This window comes from Sinocyclocheilus grahami, unplaced genomic scaffold, assembly GCF_001515645.1.
Source record: "Sinocyclocheilus grahami isolate Dianchi unplaced genomic scaffold, SAMN03320097.WGS_v1.1 scaffold169.1, whole genome shotgun sequence".
Lineage (NCBI taxonomy): Eukaryota > Metazoa > Chordata > Actinopteri > Cypriniformes > Cyprinidae > Sinocyclocheilus > Sinocyclocheilus grahami.
This window is the reverse complement of record NW_015505348.1, coordinates 1,018,117-1,042,279: the sequence shown is the minus strand read 5'-3', so window position 1 is coordinate 1,042,279 and position 24,163 is coordinate 1,018,117. Positions and strand designations below refer to the sequence as shown.

The 24,163-nt window shown below is 35.5% G+C and overlaps 1 protein-coding gene across 4 annotated transcripts in view; it reads left to right on the top strand.

The window, feature by feature from the left end:
• Positions 1-498: 498 nt before the first annotated feature.
• LOC107593333 (calmodulin-regulated spectrin-associated protein 2) overlaps positions 499-24,163 on the top strand; it is a 66,652-nt gene continuing 42,987 nt past the window's right edge. For all 4 annotated transcript variants that reach the window (XM_016283017.1, XM_016283016.1, XM_016283015.1 and 1 more), the window contains exons 1-2: positions 499-1,031; positions 6,832-7,091. In XM_016283017.1, the coding sequence (XP_016138503.1) occupies positions 893-1,031; positions 6,832-7,091 (399 nt within the window). In that variant the 5' untranslated portion in view covers positions 499-892. The remainder of the gene's footprint in view (positions 1,032-6,831; positions 7,092-24,163) is intronic.

The window sequence follows — 24,163 nt, the reverse complement described above, 5'->3', positions numbered from 1 at the left end:
ACAGACAGACAGACATAGATAGATAGACAGACAGACATAGATAGATAGACAGAGATAGACAGACAGACATAGATAGATAGACAGACAGACAGAGATAGATTGACAGACAGACAGACAGAGATAGATTGATAGATAGATAGATAGACAGACAGACATAGATAGATAGACAGACAGACATAGATAGATAGACAGACAGACAGACAGAGATAGATAGATAGATAGACAGACAGACAGACATAGATAGATAGACAGACAGACAGACAGACAGACATAGATAGACAGACAGACAGACAGACAGACATAGATAGATAGATAGACATAGACAGACAGACAGACATAGATAGACAGACAGACATAGATAGATAGACAGACAGACAGAATGACAGATAGATAGATAGATGTCACCGGATCATATTTCTAGCACAGTCCCAATTTCTGCCAGTTTGCGTGTTGTTGGCGTGTTGGGCGGAGCGCGCATGCGCAGAGGGCTCACTCTCACACACCGCTGCAGGGAGACCGCAGGACACTGGATAAATAGAGGGAGAATAACCGTAAATATCCAGATGGGAATATGTGGCTAGAGTATGGCGACGTCCTGAAGAAGACAAAGACTTTTTAGACAGCGACACCTCCTAACTCGGGACATGAAGGATCGTTAAGGAGAAAAACTGGGGTACCAGAATGGATGAAGCTCTATGGGCAGAACCCCACTTTTATTACCGGATCGGCCCGAAATAGATGTGAAAATAAGCCCGACCGTGTGTTTGAACAGCGACCTGACACATGTATGTTACAAAATCTGATCTATGTATGAGAGAAAAAAGCAAAAGTCCGATTTGATGCGTTGAATTCCCTCGGAGAGATGTCATCGTTGTAAGTGCTGGACGTGAATATGGGAGATCTGACCGACTCCAGAGATCCGAAAAACACTTTCATTGTTCCTGCCATCAAGTCCTTTGATCATTATGATTTTAACAGAGCTAAAATCAGAGCCAGCCTCACATGGCTGGTGGCCAAAGCCTTTGGTGCAGGTAGGTGGCGTGTTTCTCTTTCTCCACCATCATCTTTGTCTCTTGATTTGATTTCCAATGTGTTGCAGTGAATACATTTGGTATAATCTATAAATAGAGAAAAATATGTACATGTGAAAATAGAATTTTAAATACGAATGCATTTTATAATGTAATATTCAGTGTTAATAAATGCATTTTGCTCATACATACCCCTAAAAGAAGGATTTTGTAGTAAATCATGTTACATAATGTAAATATTCAACAGTATGTAACTTCATAAACAATCACATGTTAAGTGACTGTTTATTAATTGTATCCTCTACTTAATGCTGTAATGTAAAATGTTATCCAACACTAACAAAACAAGTACTGCATGGTTTGTAGATATGTACCATTGTAGTACCTAGAAGTACCATGTAAATACCACGGTAAATGTATGCTAATCATTCAGTGTTGTTAGCATGTATTGTTAGCATGCCCTAATGGTTAGCCTACCATCCAATTAATGTATCATTTTATAAACGATACACTTTACACAATGTTTTTTCCATTTATATGTTGAAACAGCAGTCCCTTGTGAAAAAGAAGTACACTTTAGCGAATTTTGCTAAAAGTACTTATTACAAAAAAACATTTTAAAAGAATATACGTAAGTGTGAACTGACTAATGTTTTCAGACATTTAACTGCATGCTATTTGCGATTTAATTAAATGTATTATAGTTTAAATTGATATGCAATGCAATTTTGTTGAACTTCCTTTGAGATATGGCTAAATTACACTACTGAGTGTACTGACAAGCATTTATGGTAAACTCAAATATATTTTAATGTCATTTCTGTTGAAGCTTGTATATTATGTATTTAAATATATTTTCAATTACATATTTGTAATTATGAAGTTGCAATTTAGTACATTTAAAATATATAAACTTAATTATAATTTGAGTGTTTTATTCACTATTACATTTTAAGGATTTTAAATGTGCTTTAATGTGTTAGTCAACACATTACAATTAAAGCATGACAAAAGATGATTAAAACATAATGATTTAACAAGTAAAACTTTTAATTTGACATTATTACAAAATTTTAAAAGTGTACTTACTGTAAGTGTGTTTTGAAACAGTCAGGAAAGTGCACTTAAGTGGCCTTTTATTTCATTAATATTACATCTGCAAGTCCAGTTTAAAAAACATATATACTTCTAAGATTTTAAGTGCACTACAAGTACACCAATACATTGAAGCACACTTTTTTCACGAGGGGATTGACTTGATATCAGAATATCAATTAACAAGAACCAAAGTTGTGATCTATGAGCCACATAGTTCAAAAGTGTTCATTGACACTGTGGTGAACAATGTGACAAAATGAATCATCTCCTAATTTCATCTTCACAGCTCACATTGTGCCCTGAATCTGACCTTATGGTCATAAATATAGTTACATATTCATGTTCAGTCATATCGCTTGACATGTGTATTGACACTGAAATCCGGATTTATTTGATAGCTAGCGTTGAGCTATATGCTGTTCAGTTTAACAGCACAGACCCATTGTGATGGGCTAACTGATGACCACCGGCCAGCTGGTCTCCTTTAGGTCCTCTTGTCTCATTAAAATGCGCAGTCGGGTCTTCAGGCCCATGCACAACACAAATGACAACTCTTGCTGTCAGAGCGGTTATTGTTTAGCATCTTTGATTTAAAGTGACCTTAAATTCAATGAGCAAGTCACTGAACTCCAGGGTGAGGATATGGTAATGTTCAGTAGGCTGAGTGACAGGCCTTAAGGGTGTTATTGACTTGTTTGTTGACTTTTTTTGAGGTGTAACCTTATGACAGAACAACTGATAAAAGCCTGCGTTTCTCCATGCGAAGAATTATTAAATCAACACATTTTAGTAATATTTAAAACACAATGTACACTCTTAAAAATAAAGGTGCTTCACGATGCCATAGAAGAACCTTTTTGTCTAAATGGTTGCATAAAGAACCTTTAACATCTGAAGAACCTTTCTGTTTCACAAAAGGTTCTTTGTGGCGAAAGAAGGTTCTTCAGATTGTAAAAACGTAAGAAAGAGATGGTTCTTTAAAGAACCTTTGACTGAATGGTTCTTTGTGGAACCAAAAATGGTTCTTCTATGGCATCGCTTGAAGAACCTTTTGAAGCACCTTTATTTTTAAGAGTGTAGCAGGCTTTAAAAATATATAAGGAGGATGATGCCAACAGACTACTTAAAATGAAATACAAGCATGTATGAAAAAAGAGTGGTCAGCTTAAAGTCCATAAAATCCTTTCCATTGATCCATTTTGGTCAGTTGGGAAAGAGAGATAATGAATTGGTCATTCAATGGTATGCACTCTATTTTCGGGTTCATCTCTTCAATGCATTCTTACTTGACAGCACATTGCTTTCTGAAAACTGACCGAGGATTTATTACTTATTTATTGTGAAAATGAATGCGTGAAATAAACTTCAAAGTGAGGAAAAGATGAACTGCCAGCTCTCATTCAAATAGCTCATTCGAGAGCTGTAACATCACCAAACACACTAAATAAAAGGCACAGATACATTTCACATTTAATATAAGTTATTGAATAGTTAATTTAAGTGAAAAAGTTGTTGTAATATGTTTTGTAGCTTAATAAATAAATAAATACTGATAAAGCTGTATAAATATAAAAATCTATTAATTAGCAATTTAAGCATGGCTTTTAATTATATTGTATGTGATTATATATATATTTTTTGTATTATCCCAGAAAAAATAATAATAATAATTTAGGTGAGTCATTGTTATTGGTGTTACTGGCCTTTATACATAGTGCGTAGTAAAAATATAATTAAATACATTTTTAAATACAAAATGTAAAATATTGTATTTATGTTGTTTCCACATTCATTTAGAGATTCTGTGTGAAAATATGTATTATTTAGTTGTTTTTTTTTCGTAAACATATCATATATATTTAGTAATATATATTTAGCATTTTATTTTTATAAGGCAAAGGTTATATGCGAAACATTCAAATGTAATTTTTCGGGGGGGAAATTAAAAAAAAATTTAAATTTTTTTTATAACATATGTAAATTATATTTATGTCTAAAAAAACTGTCTGTATAGTGTGTTTATTTTCATACACACACACACAGTATATATATATATATATATATATATATATATATATATATATATATATATATAAATACAGTAAATAACAACATATATATACGACATATATTTAAAAAAAATAGTAAAATACAATATATATTTAAAAACAGACAATAGTTTTTTTTCTACACGTTTAAAAAACTTAATTACATCAAAAAATGCCACGCGAAAACGTCTGAATTTTGAAGACGCTAATGAATCATTTTATCTTATTCACTTTTAATTCACTTCACAGATGAAATCAACTGAAATGCACATTTTCAACTCATTTGCAGAAATGAATTACAATGTCTATTAAAAACATTGGAATCACTTCATTTTATATCGCTTACAAAAACATAGTGAATCATCATCATGATATTGGACATATTGTCAGGCTGTAAAGCACAGAATCTCAGCACCTGTGTAGTTCCTCTCTCTCTCCATCTGTCTTTGATGAGGCTCGTGAGGAGCTCTTGGATACACACGTATGGCAGGGGAATCGATCAGCCTCCAAATTGTTGCCATGGCAACCGCAGCCCGACACTCATATTTTTTTACTTCCACCGTCAACGCCTTGTAGCTTTGATACCATCTATTGTTTTATCATATAGACCCATTTTAAAAGCTTTCGTGAAATCTATGAATTAACATTAAAGGTAGTTTGTCGTTTTTTGCGTATTGTCGACATCTCTTGTAAGACATTCATTGGTACGGAATGCTTCAAATCTGCTTTGCCGTTACCACAATCAGGTTTAACACAGAAAATTGAAAGCATGTGCAGGTAATAAGGATACAAGCGTTCTCCCAAACTCTCACCCGTCTCCATAAATAGCTAAACATCTCATTCTCCATGGATACGGTGACCTCATTCGGATCTGTGAACCCATTTATTCTGTCAGCGTGTTAACTCGTGTTAATGATATTTTTGATTTTGTAGCCGTGTGGTAGACACCGTCTCGCTTCCTTTAAGGGCTTTCTCCTTTCCTTCATCTTCCCGGGTGAGAGTAAATTACACTTGCACAGAGGATCGGAAAACACCGGGCTTTAGCTATATTTAGCTGTCCTGAAGATGAAAAGTACTTTGATCTTCGCAATTCAGGAAAAAAAAAATCTCTCCAGCTCAGCTGTCTGCTATGACATAACAGAGTGAAGGCATCTTGATATGAAAGTAATCAGTCCCACCTGGATTTCACAATATTTTTGTGGCTTTTGGTGATCAAATCTTATAGACCTAGTTACTTTGTCATTTAATAAAATTTTTGTTATTAAAAATAAGCAAATTCTTTTTCGTGTCTTATTTTCTCATTTGTGCATGTTTCATTGTTAAACATTAGTAGTACTGTGCTTTTTGGGCAATTATTCTGTGGTTAAATTGCTAATAATGCAACAACAACAAAAAACGGACATTTTGCCGATTCGACGATTGCAGAATTGTAAAAACTAGAGGGAATGATTGATATGATGAATCTTATATATTTATGTTTAAATACCTATGCTAATAAGCCGATAATTATATATATGTTAAGGCCAATGACCGATAAATAGCCGATATTACAATTCTGTACTATTTTGTGTAAATAAATACAATTGCCAAAAAAGCCCAGTCTTTTTACATACTACAAAATGTGTATTTTGTGTGTTGTTTTTTTTATTCATTCATGTTTCTTTGTTACACAAACATGTCAATAATGTTTTGCGCTTTTTGCAATTATTTTATGATTGCGAATAATGCAGCATTGCAAAAAAAATGACATTTTGTAGATTTTGCATTGTATTCCATGATCGCAGAACTGCGAAATCTGGAGGGACTGATTAATACGATGAATATTATGCATTTATGATTAATACCAATGCTAATAAGTGCTAAGTATTTTTATGTTATGGCCACTAACCGATAAATAGCCGATATTACAATTCTATAACAAATTAAACACTAAAAACTAAAATCACTTTTTAAATGTTACAAGTGAATTTTGAACCTTTTTTCTTCATTCATGTATGTGTCTTTATTACACAAACATGTCAATAACTTAGTACTGCATTTTTTGCAGTTATTTTGCAGTTAATGGCAAATTATGCAAATAATTGCAAAAAAGTGACATTTTATAGATTTTTTTATCTGATAGTTTCGTGAATGCAGAATTGCAAAAACTAGAGGGACTGATTATTATGACGAATCATATATATTTATGATTAAATAGCAATGCTAATGAGCTGATAATTATTTCTATATTAAGTCCAATGACTGATAAATAGCCAATATTGCAATTCTATACTATTTTAAGATAAGACAAACCGTTATTCGTCCCACAATGGGGAAATTTCCATGGTACAGCAGCAAAAATAAGTGCAAATTTTATCTAAATAATGCCTTTTTAAATGCTACAAAATGTGAAATTTGTTCGTGTTTTCTCATTCATGCATGTTTCGTTGTTACACAAACATGTCAATGGTGATAATCTGAAAACAGTTTTTATGTTATGGCCAATAACAAATAAATAGCTGATATTATGATTGAAAAAAAAAAAACCTACTAAAAACTAAAATCTTTTTAAATGCTAAAGTGAATTAAGGCATCACAATATTATAATGTACACTATGAAATTGGATATTCGTTACAAAATGGCTAACATTACTTGTGGTTCTGTCATCCTGCAGACAGTGTTCCAGACGACCTGAGCGAGCCCTTCTACAGGGACCAGTATGAGCAGGAGCACCTGAAGCCTCCGGTGGTGGGCCTGCTGCTGTCAGCTGAGCTGTACTGCAGAGCAGGAAGTCTGATTCTGAAGAGCGATGCTGTTAAACCTCTGCTGGGTCATGACGCCGTCATCCAGGCTCTGGCTCAGAAGGGCCTGTACGTCACCGACCAGGAGAGACTGGTGACCGAGAGAGACCTGCAGAAGAAACCCATTCAGATGGTGAGAGAACATGCTCTTTTACATGTTTCATTGAAACGCTGATTGTATTTCAGTGATCTTGGCACAGGTGGATCTTGGATATTATTGTAATGTGGTGTTTGGGTTTTGTTTCATGTTCATGTTTTCATGTCTTTTATTTTGTAATGGTTTCACCCTGTTAGTGTCATGCTTCCCTTGCCCTCATGTATCTCTGCCTTGTGTATGTGTCATGTTCTGATTGGTTGTCTTAGTCATGTGTCTTGTTTCCCATTGGTTTGTTCATGTCATGTGACCCTTCTTGTTTGATATAAGTAGCCATCATGTTCCCATTGTACTTTGTTGTGTATTGAAGTTGTAACCCGCTGTCGGTGAGTCTAGTCTGTTTATGCCTCGTCAAGTCTGTTTATGCCTAGTTAAGTCTGTTCATGCCTCGTCAAGTCAGTTCAAGTCAAGTCTTCGTTTATTGTTTGGATGTTTGGATCACTTTCTAAATAAACTGCACTTGGGTTCTTCACTACACTCGCCTTCAGTGGATTGACTCGTTACAATTATGCATAAATGGCAAAAAACACAATCTGATTTTATGACATCCAATTCAGGCCACTTTCAAATGTGGTTAAATCTGTTACTTATCTGACCAATGACTTCAGATAAATCCCACTCTTGAACAGCTCACTAAAACAAACTGTGATTGGTCAATTTACATGTTGGTCAGACAGTGACCCTTTATATTTATTATTCTGCTATAATTAAAGGTACCTGTAGGGATGCATTGATATTAAACATTTTGGCTGATACCGATAAGCCTATGAATTATTCATTTATAAATTACCAATATTAAAATTAAATATATGTAATATTGACAGTGGCCTTTAGCTCATCTGTTTTTTGGTCTCTTGTTTCTCATTTTCCTCTTGACAATACCCCGTTTGCTGGCCTGTCAAACACACCAACACCATGGTCATTTAACCAGCTTTTGGCAGTGTGGGCAGGTCATCAGCATCTTCAAAAAGTTGGTCAGCAGAAGGAAGCATGAAGTGCTCCAAAATTTCTTGGTAAACGGGTGCAGTGACATTGGTTTTCAAAAAACACAATGGACCAACACCAGCAGATGACATTGCACCCCAAATCATCACAGACTGTGGAAACTTAACACTGGACTTCAAGCAACTTGGGCTATGAACTTCTCCACCCTTCCTCCAGACTCTAGGACCTTGGTTTCCTAATGAAATACAAAACTTGCTCTAATCTGAAAAGAGGACTTTTGACCACTGGGCAACAGTACAGTTCTTCTCCTTAGCCCAGCTAAGATGCCTCTTAACAAGAGGAATACGACAACTGTAGCCAAATTCCTTGACACGTCTGTGTGTGGTGGCTCTTGATGCCTTGACCCCAGCCTCAGTCCATTCCTTGTGAAGTTCACTCAAATTCTTGAATCGATTTTGCTTGACAATCCTCATAAGGCTGCGGTTCTCTCGGTTGGTTGTGCATCTTTTTCTTCCACACTTTTTCCTTCCACTCAACTTTCTGTTAACATGCTTGGATACAGCACTCTGTGAACAGCCAGCTTCTTTGGCAATGAATGTTTGTGGCTTACCCTCCTTGTGAAGGGTGTCAATGATTGTCTTCTGGACAACTGTCAGATCAGCAGTCTTCCCCATGATTGTGTAGCCCAGTGAACCAAACTGAGAGACCATTTTGAAGGCTCAGGAAACCTTTGCAGGTGTTTTGAGTTGATTAGCTGATTGGTATGTCACCATATTCTAATTTGATGAGATAGTGAATTGGTGGGTTTTTGTTAAATGTGAGCCAAAATCATCACAATTAAAAGAACCAAAGACTTAAACTACTTCAGTCTGTGTGCATTGAATTTATTTAATACACGAGTTACTGAATTACTGAAATGAACTTTTCCACGACATTCTAATTTATTGAGATGCACCTGTATATATACAATTGCAACTATTGTCCAATTTTTTTTTTAGTTTGTGTTGTTGTTTTATTTTTATTTATTTATTTATTTTAGTTACTATTTATTTTATTGCAATATTATTTAAGAAAACAGAAATTATTTTTAATAGTTTTAGTTACCGATAACAACACTGCTTTAAGTGCGCGATAGATGATGACAGAGCTAATCTAAATGTAAAAATAGAAGAAATACGCATGAACAATTAAATGAATCAATTAAATATCGACCAGTATCCAATATCCTGCAGATATATCCTTCACCCCTGGGAATACATCACATTACAGAAGTAAAATGTGTTGTTTTGTGTTGTCTTTAAACCAAAAGCAGGCCCAAGATCAGGATTGGATAGACCTCTCATAATTCTCTCTCAGTTTTATGTCCTTTATCTTGTCAGTGTGTTCACATTGTTTAATTGAAGATGTATTTCAGGCTCATAGCCTCTGCTTTAAAGATATAAAGAGTTCTGATGTTGTGTGAGCGACTTCCTGTTGATATTTAATTACAGCGCTGCTGTTTGCTGTGCCTCTGGCTTCCTCATCCTTAACCGAACACATATCATCACAAACTATCTCTGCGCTGTGTTAATAACCATTTTGCATAGTGCCAATAATGATTCTAGTAACTCCATTCTGTGCTTCCCATGACGAATTGATTATTTTAATTATATTAAATGATCACGTCACACTGCTGGTAGTTATTTCTCTACAAGTCACCAAGCTATTGTATCTGCATGTAGCCGACCGCATAGCTGCGCTCATTTACGGCTTGATCTCTACGAACCAATGAACATTTCAGCACCTCAAACTCAGAGCCCACAAATCCTCATTAGCGTCAGAAAGCCGTCCATCTGTCTGCTCTGCTACAGTAAGCTGCCTGACTACAAGATCTGTCAGTCTTCTTGTGCTCCACTTTAACCTGTTTAGCCTGGCGCTCTGGGGAGCGAGTTTTTCGGCTTTGTGGCTTTACCCGTTTTGAGAAAATACTGCAGTCATTACATTATAAATTGAGTGTAGAAAGGTTTTACACTTTTGTTGAGTTATTATTGCTAGATTTCGACTGATCGGAGCTTTTCAACTAATAACCCTGAAGCTAAACCCTCATCTAGGGGTGGGCGATATACCGGTAGACATGATTAACCGGTAGAAATTTGTCAACCGGTAGAGAATTTGGACCATCGTTTCTATCGCGGTTCCACGCTCACGTGACGTTGCTGTGCTACGTGGTCACGAAACCTTATCTTTTGCACGTCTTTAAGCATTGCAGTTAAAAAACAAGTGATTTTAAGCCATTGAAAGAGAGCTCATTTCACTATATGTACAAGAGTTTCTAAAAGCTGTCAGGGAGGCATGCACGCGAAAACAATGCTCATAGTGTGCGGGAGTATTAAACGTAGTTATTTTTGCCGTTTTTATAGCCGCTTCAAAGGCCTTGACCAGGTAAATACACACACTTTTATGTGTCAAAATGCCGGTCTTTGCAAGTATCCTCGTAAACACAGTAATTTAGGTCTTAAAGTGTTATGAAACCCTAAAACACATTTTTTGAGATGTTAACATATATGAACAGGTTGCACATCATTGAAAACAACTTTAGCACTCATTATGTCTATTATTAAAGGGTTAGTTCACCCAAAAATGAAAAGTAGGCTGTGTTTTACTCACCCCCGAGGCATCCTAAGTGTATATGACTTTCTTCTTTCAGACGAATCCAGTCGGAGTTATATAAAAAATTGTCTTTGATCTTTCAAGCTGTTTAATGCCACTCAGCGGGTGTTGCATTGCTTCAGTTCAAAAGAACTTAAATAAAAATCACCCATCCATAAAGAAAAGTCTCTCACACGGCTCCGGGGGGTGAACAAAGGCCTTCTGTAGCGAATCAATGTCTTTTTGTAAGAAAAATATCCATATTCAAAATGTAATAATCACTTGAATCTAGCTTGCGCTCACTGTTGTAAACGGAGGCAGTTCCGGGTGGATGACGTATGAGGTCGGCTTTGCGCATGCGCCGCTCAGAAGTGACGCACGAACCGAACACATATCATCACAAACTATCTCTGCGCTGTGTTAATAACCATTTTGCATAGTGCCAATAATGATTCTAGTAACTCCATTCTGTGCTTCCCATGACGAATTGATTATTTTAATTATATTAAATGATCACGTCACACTGCTGGTAGTTATTTCTCTACAAGTCACCAAGCTATTGTATCTGCATGTAGCCGACCGCATAGCTGCGCTCATTTACGGCTTGATCTCTACGAACCAATGAACATTTCAGCACCTCAAACTCAGAGCCCACAAATCCTCATTAGCGTCAGAAAGCCGTCCATCTGTCTGCTCTGCTACAGTAAGCTGCCTGACTACAAGATCTGTCAGTCTTCTTGTGCTCCACTTTAACCTGTTTAGCCTGGCGCTCTGGGGAGCGAGTTTTTCGGCTTTGTGGCTTTACCCGTTTTGAGAAAATACTGCAGTCATTACATTATAAATTGAGTGTAGAAAGGTTTTACACTTTTTGTTGTTATTTTATTTAAGTTATTTTGAACTGAAGCAATGCAACACCCGCTGAGTGGCATTAAACAGCTTGAAAGATCAAAGACAATGTTTAATATAACTCCGACTGGATTCGTCTGAAAGAAGAAAGTCATATACACCTAGGATGCCTCGGGGGTGAGTAAAACACAGCCTAATTTTCTTTTTTGGGTGAACTAACCCTTTAGGGTAAAAGTGGTTCTTTTTTCACTTTTTGGAGCAATTTTCGTTCTTCCAGTTCAAAAAGCAAAGTTGAACCAATGTATATTCGTTAATTTGCAGTGGTGATTGGCTCCCGAGTTCTCAGTATTATTCATGGGAATTAAATCTTATGATCCAATCACTGCGCTGTATTATGCATGAGGTTATCTTACAGCAGAGAATTCAAATTAGATGAAAGAGTTTCCACACTGTCCATTCATTTCTGTAAACATGACCGTAACAATATTTACTATGTAACAACACGTGGAGCACGCATGCATGAGAGCGCGGTTTCTGCGTGGTACGCCACGATGAGTTTAATAACACTCGCTGCGTGGATCATAGTTCATATCCAGACCAGAGCAAGCGTGTTTCAAGTTTATGTGAACATATTTCATATTCTCTCTTGCTCCAAACATGAACCGGCACTGTGTATGCACACATACACATACACATCATGTCTTCCTCAAGTGAAATACAATCAAATAAGGGCACTGAAGCTGATACAGCGGTACATCTGATCATGAACGTGATGACACAACAGATTATTGTGATACACAGCAAACAATGATATATAGACCGAAAATTCAAAGAAGAGTAAACAGAAAGTAACTGCCTTTATTCTGTCTGTTTTAAAGATATTTTAATATTCATTTGTCTGTATAATGAGTGGGTTGTAGGTCTGTGTTTTATTGGTTGCTTTCTCCCCTCTTCCCACCCTCTTCACTCCCATTTTTCCAGTTTTAAACACCCATTTCTGGATTCTTTTTCAGATCTAAGGTGTGAAAGACCAGGGGGGTTTCATGACACTTTAAGTGAAAGCAAACAGCTGAGAAAGAAAACACATGTGTAAGAGTACATTGGATCCGGGCAGCTCTTAAAGTGACAGCAGTCTGATATTCCTGCTGTCTGTCATTCATGTTAATCCAACAACAAAAGAGAGAAAATCTCCCACTGCTCTTGACTAAATCACTTTTGTAACTTTAATAAGAAGAAATATATATTTAATTTACACAATTTGCACAGTTTGTTCCACTGTAGTTTTTGTCCTATTGCTTGTAATTATTATTATTTAATCGCTGACTGTTTACTTGTCTTCAGTGAGTTTGAGTTTTTTTTTGTTTGTTTTTTTATTTAGGTTAGTATTCGTTTTTTGTGATATTGACACTGTTGACACGAATTATGAAATTGCTAATCATAAACACATTATTTAAAGCAAAAATAACTATATCAATGTATAGTTACCATGAAATAGAATTATTCATATCATGATATAAGATTTTGATCATATCACTCACACCTACCCTCATCAATGAAACACTATTTTCAAACCCCCCCACCAGGGGGGTTTCATGACACTTTAAGTGAAAGCAAACAGCTGAGAAAGAAAACACATGTGTAAGAGTACATTGGATCCGGGCAGCTCTTAAAGTGACAGCAGTCTGATATTCCTGCTGTCTGTCATTCATGTTAATCCAACAACAAAAGAGAGAAAATCTCCCACTGCTCTTGACTAAATCACTTTTGTAACTTTAATAAGAAGAAATATATATTTAATTTACACAATTTGCACAGTTTGTTCCACTGTAGTTTTTGTCCTATTGCTTGTAATTATTATTATTTAATCGCTGACTGTTTACTTGTCTTCAGTGAGTTTGAGTTTTTTTTTTTTTGTTTTTTTTTTTAGGTTAGTATTCGTTTTTTGTGATATTGACACTGTTGACACGAATTATAAAATTGCTAATCATAAACACATTATTTAAAGCAAAAATAACTATATCAATGTATAGTTACCATGAAATAGAATTATTCATATCATGATATAAGATTTTGATCATATCACTCACACCTACCCTCATCAATGAAACACTATTTTCAAACCCCCCCTTTTTTTTTCCTTTTTTTTTTTTGAACATACCTTTGTTTGGCAAAATTTTCATACATTTATACATTTTACATACATTATATCAGTTACTGGTTATCGATATGGACCAAGATTTTTTTTTTTTTATATCATCCTCTGTATTAAAAATGCTACTTTTAGAGGCCATTTGCTTAGCTTATCTCTTGTTTGTTGGGATGAAGTTGATGGGACAGTGTTTTGGTTGTGATGACAGTGTCCTGCTGTTTTGCAGAAACTTCCTCACACATTAATAAGGTTTGACTGTACCAACTGAATGACTGCGGCGCTTTACCATCAATAATTCAGCTGGGCTTCTATTTTGGATGTGTGAGAGGCAAAAACCTGTCAGAGTTTCGTGAGGAGATCAGAGTTACATCTGCTTGTGCTTTCAAATGCTCTTGACAGTAAAGGGGTTTATCATACACTTTATTTTTATTTAAATCTGCTTATGAGAATTTTTTCGCTGAAAGAGAGTACCTGCTGTACCTTTAAGACTACTACATTTAATGTATATAAATGACCTCTCTTGTGATTGGACGGTGATATGTTAATGTGTTTGTAGCTCTGTCATAATAATGACATTCTTAGTTTGCATAAATGGGTTGGATGTTTTGGAAATGTAACTCTTTAATTCAAACGTGTAAGGAAAATCTTGTATGGAAAATGTCTTTATTGCTTTATCATCATCTCTCTCTCTCTCTCCTGAAGAATTGTACGTGCAGCTGCCGCCCACCCACACACAACCCCGCATTCATTCTACATTATAGACTCACTCAGAAATACATACATACGCAGCTCACACTCTCACCCACATAGTTACGCCACACTGAGAAAAAATGATCATAATAGCCTTTGTGTTCAGGGTTTAATTAATTTTATATCAGTCTGGTAATCAAACAGCACATATATGTAAAATTATTTAAATAATTTTAACAATATATTGAATTAATAGAAAATATGAATGTTTTAAAATAATTTTAAGCTCAACACATCTATATATATGTATATATATAGAGAGAGAGAGAGATTTGTACAATTATTTAAATTAGTTTTAATTATATAATTTATATGTATATATTTAATTCTCTAATATGTGTGTGTATATACAGTATACACACACACACACGTGTGTATGTTTTATATATATATATATACACACACAGTATATATATACAAATATATATTTTTGTAAAAAAAAATATTTAAACAATAATATAAAATATGACTTAATAATTTTGAGCACAATATATAGTTGTGTTCCAAATTATTCTTAAATATTTATAAATATAATCACCCTGGTGGTTGCAAATATGATTGGGAATAGAGATATTTTAATCATAACAATTTCCAGAGCTACCAATAATTGTGGCCATTGGCTATTAGAGAAAAATATTTATTTCATAATGTGATCCCCCCCCCACCCCCACCTTTTTTGTTTTTACTTCAATTAAGGGTTCGATTTTTTTCATTACAAAAAATTTTTAAACATTTAAAAAAAACTTTTTATGTGTGTGTGTATTAATTTGAGTACAGTGTATACATGGCAAAGTTCTGCAAGTTTTTTCGGTGTGTAATGATGAGATAGTGCCTTCATGTGGGTACAAACTGCTCAGTCCACAGAGTGTAAATTATAAATTATATTAAGTGTAAATTATAACACCAGAGATGCAAGTATGCAGCCTCTCAGTAACATGATGCTATATCTGGCCCTGGCAGACAAAAAGAGAGAAAGTCATATTTAGCCCTTTGGGCTCCTCAGGGATGGATGTTATTTACATACATGCTCAGCGGGGAACTGACAATGTGATGGCACTGAGAACATTTTTATTTCCGGAGAAAATGCAGTGACTACATTGCTTAAAGTTCACCGTCTCAACTTTGAGCAGTCCAAGAACTCATATTTCATACAGTATGTAGTTTACATACATCTGCATGGCATAAACCCGAACTAAAGTTCCGAGACACAGACTTCTGCATAATTCACAAATCAGCGCCGTATGCACACTTGACCTACTTCCTGTCTCTTGGCATCAGTGCTTGCCGATCGTGAATGGAGGCAGTACTTTTTGTTAGGTTCTTGTAAGTAATTAGATATGATTTGGGTAGATTCTGTGTAGTAATTGTTAGTATATTGACGCAGGCTTCCAGGGCACACATGGTGATTGGGTATTTCCTGCATTCACACTTTTTGAGATTCTTTCTTATTAATAAAATGGAAATCTCTACGAAAAGTTATTGTACATTTAATTCTTCTATAATATTAAATATTATATTGGGATGCTTTATGGTGAGTAAAATAATACATTTACATTTTTGGGTGAACTATTCCTTTCATTTTTGTGATTAGGTCCATGTATTTAGATTTTATTTGAGTAAATTTGATGCAGTAGTTGATACTATACTGACGCAGGCTTCAAGGGCACACATGTTGATTGGGTATTTCCTATTTTCTCACTTTTTGAGATTCTTCCTATTAAAATGAGAATCTCTACAAAAGATTGTTGTGATTTATTGGAGAAATGTACATTTAATTTCTCTATAATATTAAATATTATGTTTGGACGCTTGATTGTAAGTAAATGATAACTTTAAACTTTGGTTGAACTACTTTTTGTTATTAGGTTGTTGTATTTAGATTTGATTCAAGAACATTCTGTGCAGTAACTGTTATTGTATTAATGCAGGCTCCCAAGGCACATGTGGTGATTGGGTATTTCCTGCTTTCCTGCATTTTAACATTTTTCCTAATTAAATGTGAATCTTTTCAAAAGAGAATTGCGATTTACTGGGGCAATGTAATTGTAATTCCTCTATAATATTAAATATTATATTTGGATGCTTGATGAGGAGTAAATGAAAACTAATGTTCTTTTTTAGGGTGAACTATTAAGAACGTGTATGTTTTTGTAAGTTGTTACATTTACAGCAAGTAAATTCTGTGTTACAATTACTGACACAGGCTCCCTGGGTGCACATGGTGATTGGGTATTTCCTGCTTTCCTGCTTCTTGAGACTCTTCTCAAAATTGAACTTGCATTTCCTACAAGAGCACTTCTGATCAATGCATGTATGCTGTGCTAAGGTAACTGCTAAGCCATGGAACTATATTTTTATACTTCCAACTCCTGTTTATTCGGCTTTCTGTCAATATTCCCACATTAATCCTCACAAACTTGTCAATCAAATCCTAACGTGCTGCGTCGTCGGAAACAGTCACGGTCAGGCTGAAAGGCCATCCCGGCCTGACGCTCTCCTCTCCCCGCTGCTCGCACACGCTCTGTTGCCATAGCGATGCCCTGTAAAGGCGGGAGGCAGCGTGCTTGCAAGGTGGATCCATTAGTGCAAAGTGCGATTTCAATCCCAAAAAGCCAAGGTAAAAGTAATCTTCAAATTGAGGATTAAAAGGAAAGGTTGCACGAAGCTATATCAGCATTATTCAGGCCTTTTGCTTAGCTTGTGTCTTTCTTGGCTGGCAGCTATGATGTTTTTGTCCTCACCAATCAGAATCTGCAGATAAAATTGACCTCAACATGACAGGAAATCACTTTCTCTGATCTTAAACATTAAATTCTTAAAATATTTTTAAGCAATATTTAAAGTGCCTTTTGGCTTTCGAATGAGAATGTCTAAGCAGGTTGATCAAATGTGGTTTTGTGCGGTTTATTTCAGTCTTAGACTGCCCTAGAATGCCAAGGGAGCCCCAGAAGAGAATGTCTTCAGCCCAACTCCAACAAAAGACTGTTTACAAAGAGCTGTTTCTAACGTGTCAGTGCTGTTTTTGAGTGGTCATGGCTAGAATGTCTCATCAGCATTGTCCAGCTTTAAATTTAGGCCAAGGATGAGTGGGTTTCCTTAAATTGACTGTGGGAAAGGAATGATGTATGTATGACTTTAAATTGGGTATTTAATGAAACTGTGTATTTAATTGTTAAATTATGTCCCATCAGCATTACAGGCCAAATATTGGTTTAACTAGCTGTGGTAAAACAATATTTAATATATTAATGCTAGGAATGCATGATATTATTGAAATGCTATCGAAATCGTCCGATAATGGCTTAAAATGTAAATATCGGCATTGGCGGAATTGGCAAAAATTATGCCGATATGCCGTGCCGATAGCTCGCATGTGCTCAGGGTGTGCTAGTGATAAGATCACTTCAGCAGTGTCTCATTCTTGAAGCAAACTTTTGCCTGAATGGTGATTAGATTCACTGTTTTGAATCACCACATTTATTCTGAGAATACAATTACAGAACAACAAGTCTGGTGTGTGACAGAGTCAACAGTCACTAGTGCGTGCAGCAGCAGCAGCTTCCCCCGGGTCCTAATACCCATCCACAAGGCGTTATATTTACTTAGGGGGCGTTGTTGGCCTACTGGTAATAAAATTATTGTAAAATACACAAATATCATTAATATACTTGTGTTTCTGAATAAACAAAGCAGTATCGATGTCTTAAAATCACAAGTCTGTTTTGATTTAAATGTCAGAAGCTTTAGCTTACATGAATAAAAATCACAAACATGACACTTGTAAATTAAATAATTTGATATATACAGATTTATTCAGTAATATGTAATATATATTTTTAAATGGATTATGAAAACTTAAATACTAGGAGATCTAAATTATTTTTTTGAATTTTCCTTTAGACCAGTGATGGGCAAACTTGGCCCTTCCAGGCCATTTTCCTGTAGAGATTTGATCCAACCCTGATATGACTCACCTGCCTGTAGCCTTCTAGTAGTCTTGAAGACAATGATTAGCTGGTTCAGGTGTGTTTGATTAGGGTTGGAGCTAACCTCTGAAGGAAAGTGGCCTGGAAGGGCCAAGTTTGCCCACCCCTGCTTTAGAACATCTCTATTAATGTTAAATCCGCAAATAAAATGTTAAAGTTTCAACTGCATCTGTCAAAAATAAAGCAGATATTGATTTATGTTATTTTTAAGGCTTTCAATGTACTTTCATTGAAAAAGAACTTTAAAGGAATAGTCACCCAAAAATGAAAATTAGCCCATTATTTACTCACCCTCAAGCCATCCTAGGCATATAAGACTTCCTTCTTTCAGATGAATCCAATCTGAGTTATTTTAAAAACTGTCTTTGATCTTCCAAGCTGTTTAATGGCAGTCAGTGGGTGTTGCAGTTCATCAGTCCAAAAGAAGTGAAATAAAGCGCATCCATCCATAATAAAAAAACGTGTCTCACACAGCTCCGAGGGGTGAACAAAGGCCTTCTGTAGCGATTCGATGCGTTTTTGTAAAAAAAAATCCATAATTAAAACGTAATAATCACTTTAATGTTGCTTGCGCCAACAGTTGTACACGGAAGCAGCTCCGGGAGCATGACGTAGGTCAGGTCAGGTCAGCGTTGTGCATGCGCCAGTGAGTCTCGTGAAAACCAACGTTTGTTTACAGGATCAAAGAAAGCAAAGTTTTCTTACTTTAGCAAAGGAAAACCAGTCTCCTCTTGGCTTATATCAAAATCCTCTGACATTCTTCTTTACAAATCTGACAACGTGACTGTTGTTTTGTTTTGCTCTCTTGACTGCGTTTCCACGTACGTCACTTCTGAGCAGCGCATGCGCAACGCTGATCTCATACGTCATCAGCCCGGAGCTGCTTCCGTTTACAACAGTGAGTGCAAGCTAGATTAAAGTGATTATTACGTTTTGAATATGGATATTTTTCTTACAAAAACACATCGATTCGCTACAGAAGGCCATTGTTCACCCCCCGGAGCTGTGTGAGACACTTTTTTATTATGGATGGATGCGCTTTATTTCACTTCTTTTGGACTGATGCAACACCCACTGAGTGGCATTAAACAGCTTGGAAGATCAAGGACAATTTTTAATATAACTCTGACTGGATTCATCTGAAAGAAGAAAGTCATATACACCAAGGATGACTTGAGGGTGAGTAATTCATGGGCTAATTTTCATTTTTGGGTGAACTAACCCTTTAATAATGTTTATTAGTTCTAACAAATAAGTTTTTGCTCGAAACTAACCAGAATTAAAAATTATTTGTTTATAATTTCCGCACAGGAGAGACTTGTTGTTTCTAAACAAGGGGAAATATATATCGGTATCTGCATCAGCTATCGGCCAAAATGATTTGAAAAATATCGGCATATCAGATATCAACAAAATATAATATTGTGCATCCCTAATTAAAGCTAATTTTTAAGGCACCTGAATAGAATGGAATATAATAGAATGTTTTCTCACCAGGGCTGCACAAATTGGGGGGGGGGAATTTTATCTTCATTTTTTAATAATTGTTTTTACTCTTTTTTTTTAATATAATTTGTGAATTTCTTTCTTTCTTTCTTTCAAGCTCCAAATTTGCTGTTTGTTTGTAGGGATGCGCAGGTATTTTTATATAAGAAATGTTTCTTTCTTTGTTTCTTTTCAAGCACTAGGTTTGCTGTGTTTTTTTGTAGGGATGCACAGGGTTTTTTAATAAAAATTAATTATCTTTCTTTCTTTCAAGCTCCAGGTTTGCTATATGTTTGTTATAGGGTTGCACAGTTTGGCCAAATTGTTGTGATTATGTATAAATATAATTATACCATTTAAAAAAGTAAATTAAATCAAATTTAAAGTAAAATAGTCATAGTGATATATTTACAACATTTTTTGGCCAAACATGCAGCACATATGCAACTGCCAATCTTTGCATTTTGATAATCACACTAAGCAATGATTTTGGTTTTATTTCTGTTAATCGTACAGCCCTACCCAGATGTGAGTATTTCTGTGTGCGTTTGTGATGCTGTAAAGAGCAATGACTGCTGGGAGTGGAAACACAGGGCAGTGCTTTATGAGAAATTCATTACAGCACAGTTTCTCCTTTCTGCAAGGACGGATAAATATGAAAAAGTTGCAAAACACATGGGTTTTGCATTATATAATGGCCTAATTTTGTATTTGTGGGCTGTGCTTGTTTTTGATCTTAAATGTGAATGTGAATATAAATGCATGATTAGAAAATACTTTCTTTGGGGAAATCAGAGAAGAAACATTTAATGGGTAAATTTCTCACCAGACATTAGCTATGTTTCCATCCAAAGATTTGAGTTTAACTTATGTGCAAAACTGGAATAACGCATAAAAGATTTGCGAATAAAGCACCATTTCCATCCAACGTATCAAAGAGAACGAAATCGTCACTTCCTGATAAACTGGCATTAAATATCACTAAGAAAAGTAGGAGAAGCCACTTAATATAATTTTCATATATGATAAATTACTTGCGCCTCAGAGCGAGCAGACACTGTCATTGCTTTCATTGTTTTTTTTTTGTTTAAGACAATTAGACAGAAATAGGCCTACTTTAATGACAGACTTTGCTCGAGCATTTCAGAATGACCAAAACAACATTTCAGATGCTGTGCAATGACATCGGTCTGTGGGTTAGTCAAGTTATCCCGTCCCATCGTGCAGTCACATGACTTTTTTGATGCGCATTTTTTCTTAACGGATAAAAAGTTTATCCTACTCCTACTCCATGGCTGGATGGAAACGATAATATGCGCATAAATTCTAAAAATGTGCATAAGAAAACTTATGCACATTTTTAGAATTTATGCGCATATTATCGTTTCCATCCAGCGTTTTTTTAATGCAATATTCCAAAATGTGCATAAAAATAGGTAGACGGAAACATAGCTATTGGTGATCACATGAAAAACACAGGTTCGAATCTAACAGACAACATAAGTTAATCTTATTTCCCACGTTGCTGAGCCCAAAAATTAATAAACCAATAAGTGGTTGATCTGTCTTTTGAAGATATTATGAACAGATCTTCAACCCAAGCCAGAAGATCAATTCATTGCACACACTCTGACCATTCAGACTGCAAAATGTTTAATCAATAAAAGGATTTATAAATGTATTCAGCTTAAACGAGAAGCTCAGCTCTTATGCAACAGATGGTCTTCTGGTTTTTTTCTCCATGGTGAGAAGTGGGAGTGTCACAGCTCATGTGGAGAGGAAATCAGACCCACTCAAGTGAGAGAAATTGCTGACTAAACAGCATAACTCAGTGTCACTTGGATCCGTCAGAGTGAATCTTTCCATTGAACTGCGTTCATACATGTCAGATGTGACAGGAAAGCTGCGCTGTGACATTCTGAACTACCTGTTCGTCTTAACAGATGCTCAGATTTACAGTGAAAGGTCAGAAAGTTTCCCAGGCAGCAAAAAGTGCAGTGCTAAGGAATGTGTAAGATTTAGCATTCATCAAACAGGAATTGTGTGCGCTCAAAAAAGAAAGAAAAAACAATGATTGTCAGGTGCGTAAAAGAAGATTCAGCCTTCAGCATTCAGCATAAACAATGTTAATTCATAATGATAAATGTGATGTAAATGTAGAAAAAAGTGTGTGTGTATGTATATACAAATATAATCTTGAATAAGGCTTTAAGTAACACTTAGCAAGCATAACAAGACCAGTGATAAATTAGCAATGACGGTTAATTGCTTTATAGACATTTAACGTCAGTCAGCTGGAAGGGCAGTCACATGAACACCGTTTATTAGATGCGCTCGACTCTTCTTGCAATGTTTTCTGATTCATTATTTACCCACCAGTTTCTTTCACTGGGGTTTGCTTTCAACGAAACAAAATCAATATCCGTCTTAAGTGTTTTATCTGTCTCTGTGCACACAAGGCTTTTAATAAGACAGCCACTGTTTAATTTGTGGTCGAGATGTGGGGGGGGGTATTTTTTAGTTGCTTGTACTTAGAGGTTATGGTGACCACGATGGAGATGATCCGCTGTTTTGCTTGTTTATTTTAAATGGATAAACTGTGGTTGAAAGCAGTATTAGACGATGATTTCAATCATTTCAATAGGAATTTGTGATCTGGAATTTTGCATGTGGGCGAAAGATTTCCTTGCGCAGATTTCGCAACGGATTCAAGTTGCTTGGGCTGAAAGTGTGTGAGCTGTGCTTCATACATCACTACACTATTAACAATCAGGGAAGCACAATATTGGATTTTTGCCGATATCCGATATGCCGATATTTTTCAACTCATTTTGGCCGATAGCTGATGCCGATACGTTTGGAAACAGCACCAAGTCTCTCCTGTGGAGAGATTATAAACAAATTATATTTTTAATTTTGGTTAGTTTTTAACAAAAACTTACTTGTTAGAATTAAACAATTAAAAGCGGCGATCCAAAACTGTGAATCTAATCACCATTCAGGCAAAAGTTTGCTTCAAGAATGAGACACTACTGAAGTGATCTTATCGCTAGCACACCCTGAGCACACGTGAGCTATTCGTCTTATTGGCAAGGCATATCGGCATAATTTTTCATATCGGGCTGATGCCGATGTTTACATTGTAAGCCATTATCAGCCGATTCCGATATCGTTCTGATAATATCGTGCATCCCTATTCACAATAGATATTTTTTTGTTGCGAAATTTCACCAAAATGTCACTAATGTAACCGCATCTTTATGAACTTTATTTTTTAGTGAATCAAACAGATACAACTTATAATTATGAGACTTAAATTATTGTAGTACCGTAGTTACTGACAGGTTGTTCATATAACAACTCATATAACAAAGATACAAATTATGTATTTTGTTAGAAATATTTCAGCATTTCATTAATACATTTTTATTAAATATGTTAATATGGTGTTAATGTAGTCTTGATCTTTAATATATATAATGAAGTTGGATAAATTTAGCATTACATCACTTGCTCACCAATGGATCCTCTGCAGTGAATGGGTGCCGTCAGAATGAGAGTCCAAAGAGCTGATAAAAGCATCACAATAATCCAAAAGTAATCCAGGTGACTCCAGTCCATCAATTAATATCTTGTGAAGTGAAAAGCTGCATGTTTGTAGTAACAAATCCAACATTAAGATCTTTTCAACCATCCATAATATTGCTTTCTCCAGTGAAAACATCATGTCATCTGAATCAGGAGAGAATTATGCACACACCGTTCATCAAACACTGTTTATAAGAGAAAATGGTCCAAAATCAGTTCTAAACAAATACATCAGTGGATTTTGATGTAAGAGGACAACTGAGGATGGACTTTGTCACTGGAGGAAGCGTTATTATGTATTATGGCCAGAAGCGAAGTTTTAAAGTTAAAACATCTTAATGATGGATTTGTTTTCTTACAAACATCCAGCTTTTCACTTCACAAAACATTATAGTTAATTGAATGGAGCCATGTGGATTGCTTGTGGATTAGTGTCATGTTTTTATCAGCTGTTTGGACTCTCATTCTGACGGCACCCATTCACTGCAAAGGATCCACTGGTGAGCAGATGATGAAATGCTACATTTCTCCAAATCTGTTCCGATGAAAAAACAAACTCTTGGATGACCTGAGGGTTCAGCATTTTCAGCAAATTTTAATTTTTTTGGTGAACTACTGTAACTACTGTAAGGAATCGTTACGAGTACTCAAAACTGTAGCCAAAATTCTACTTT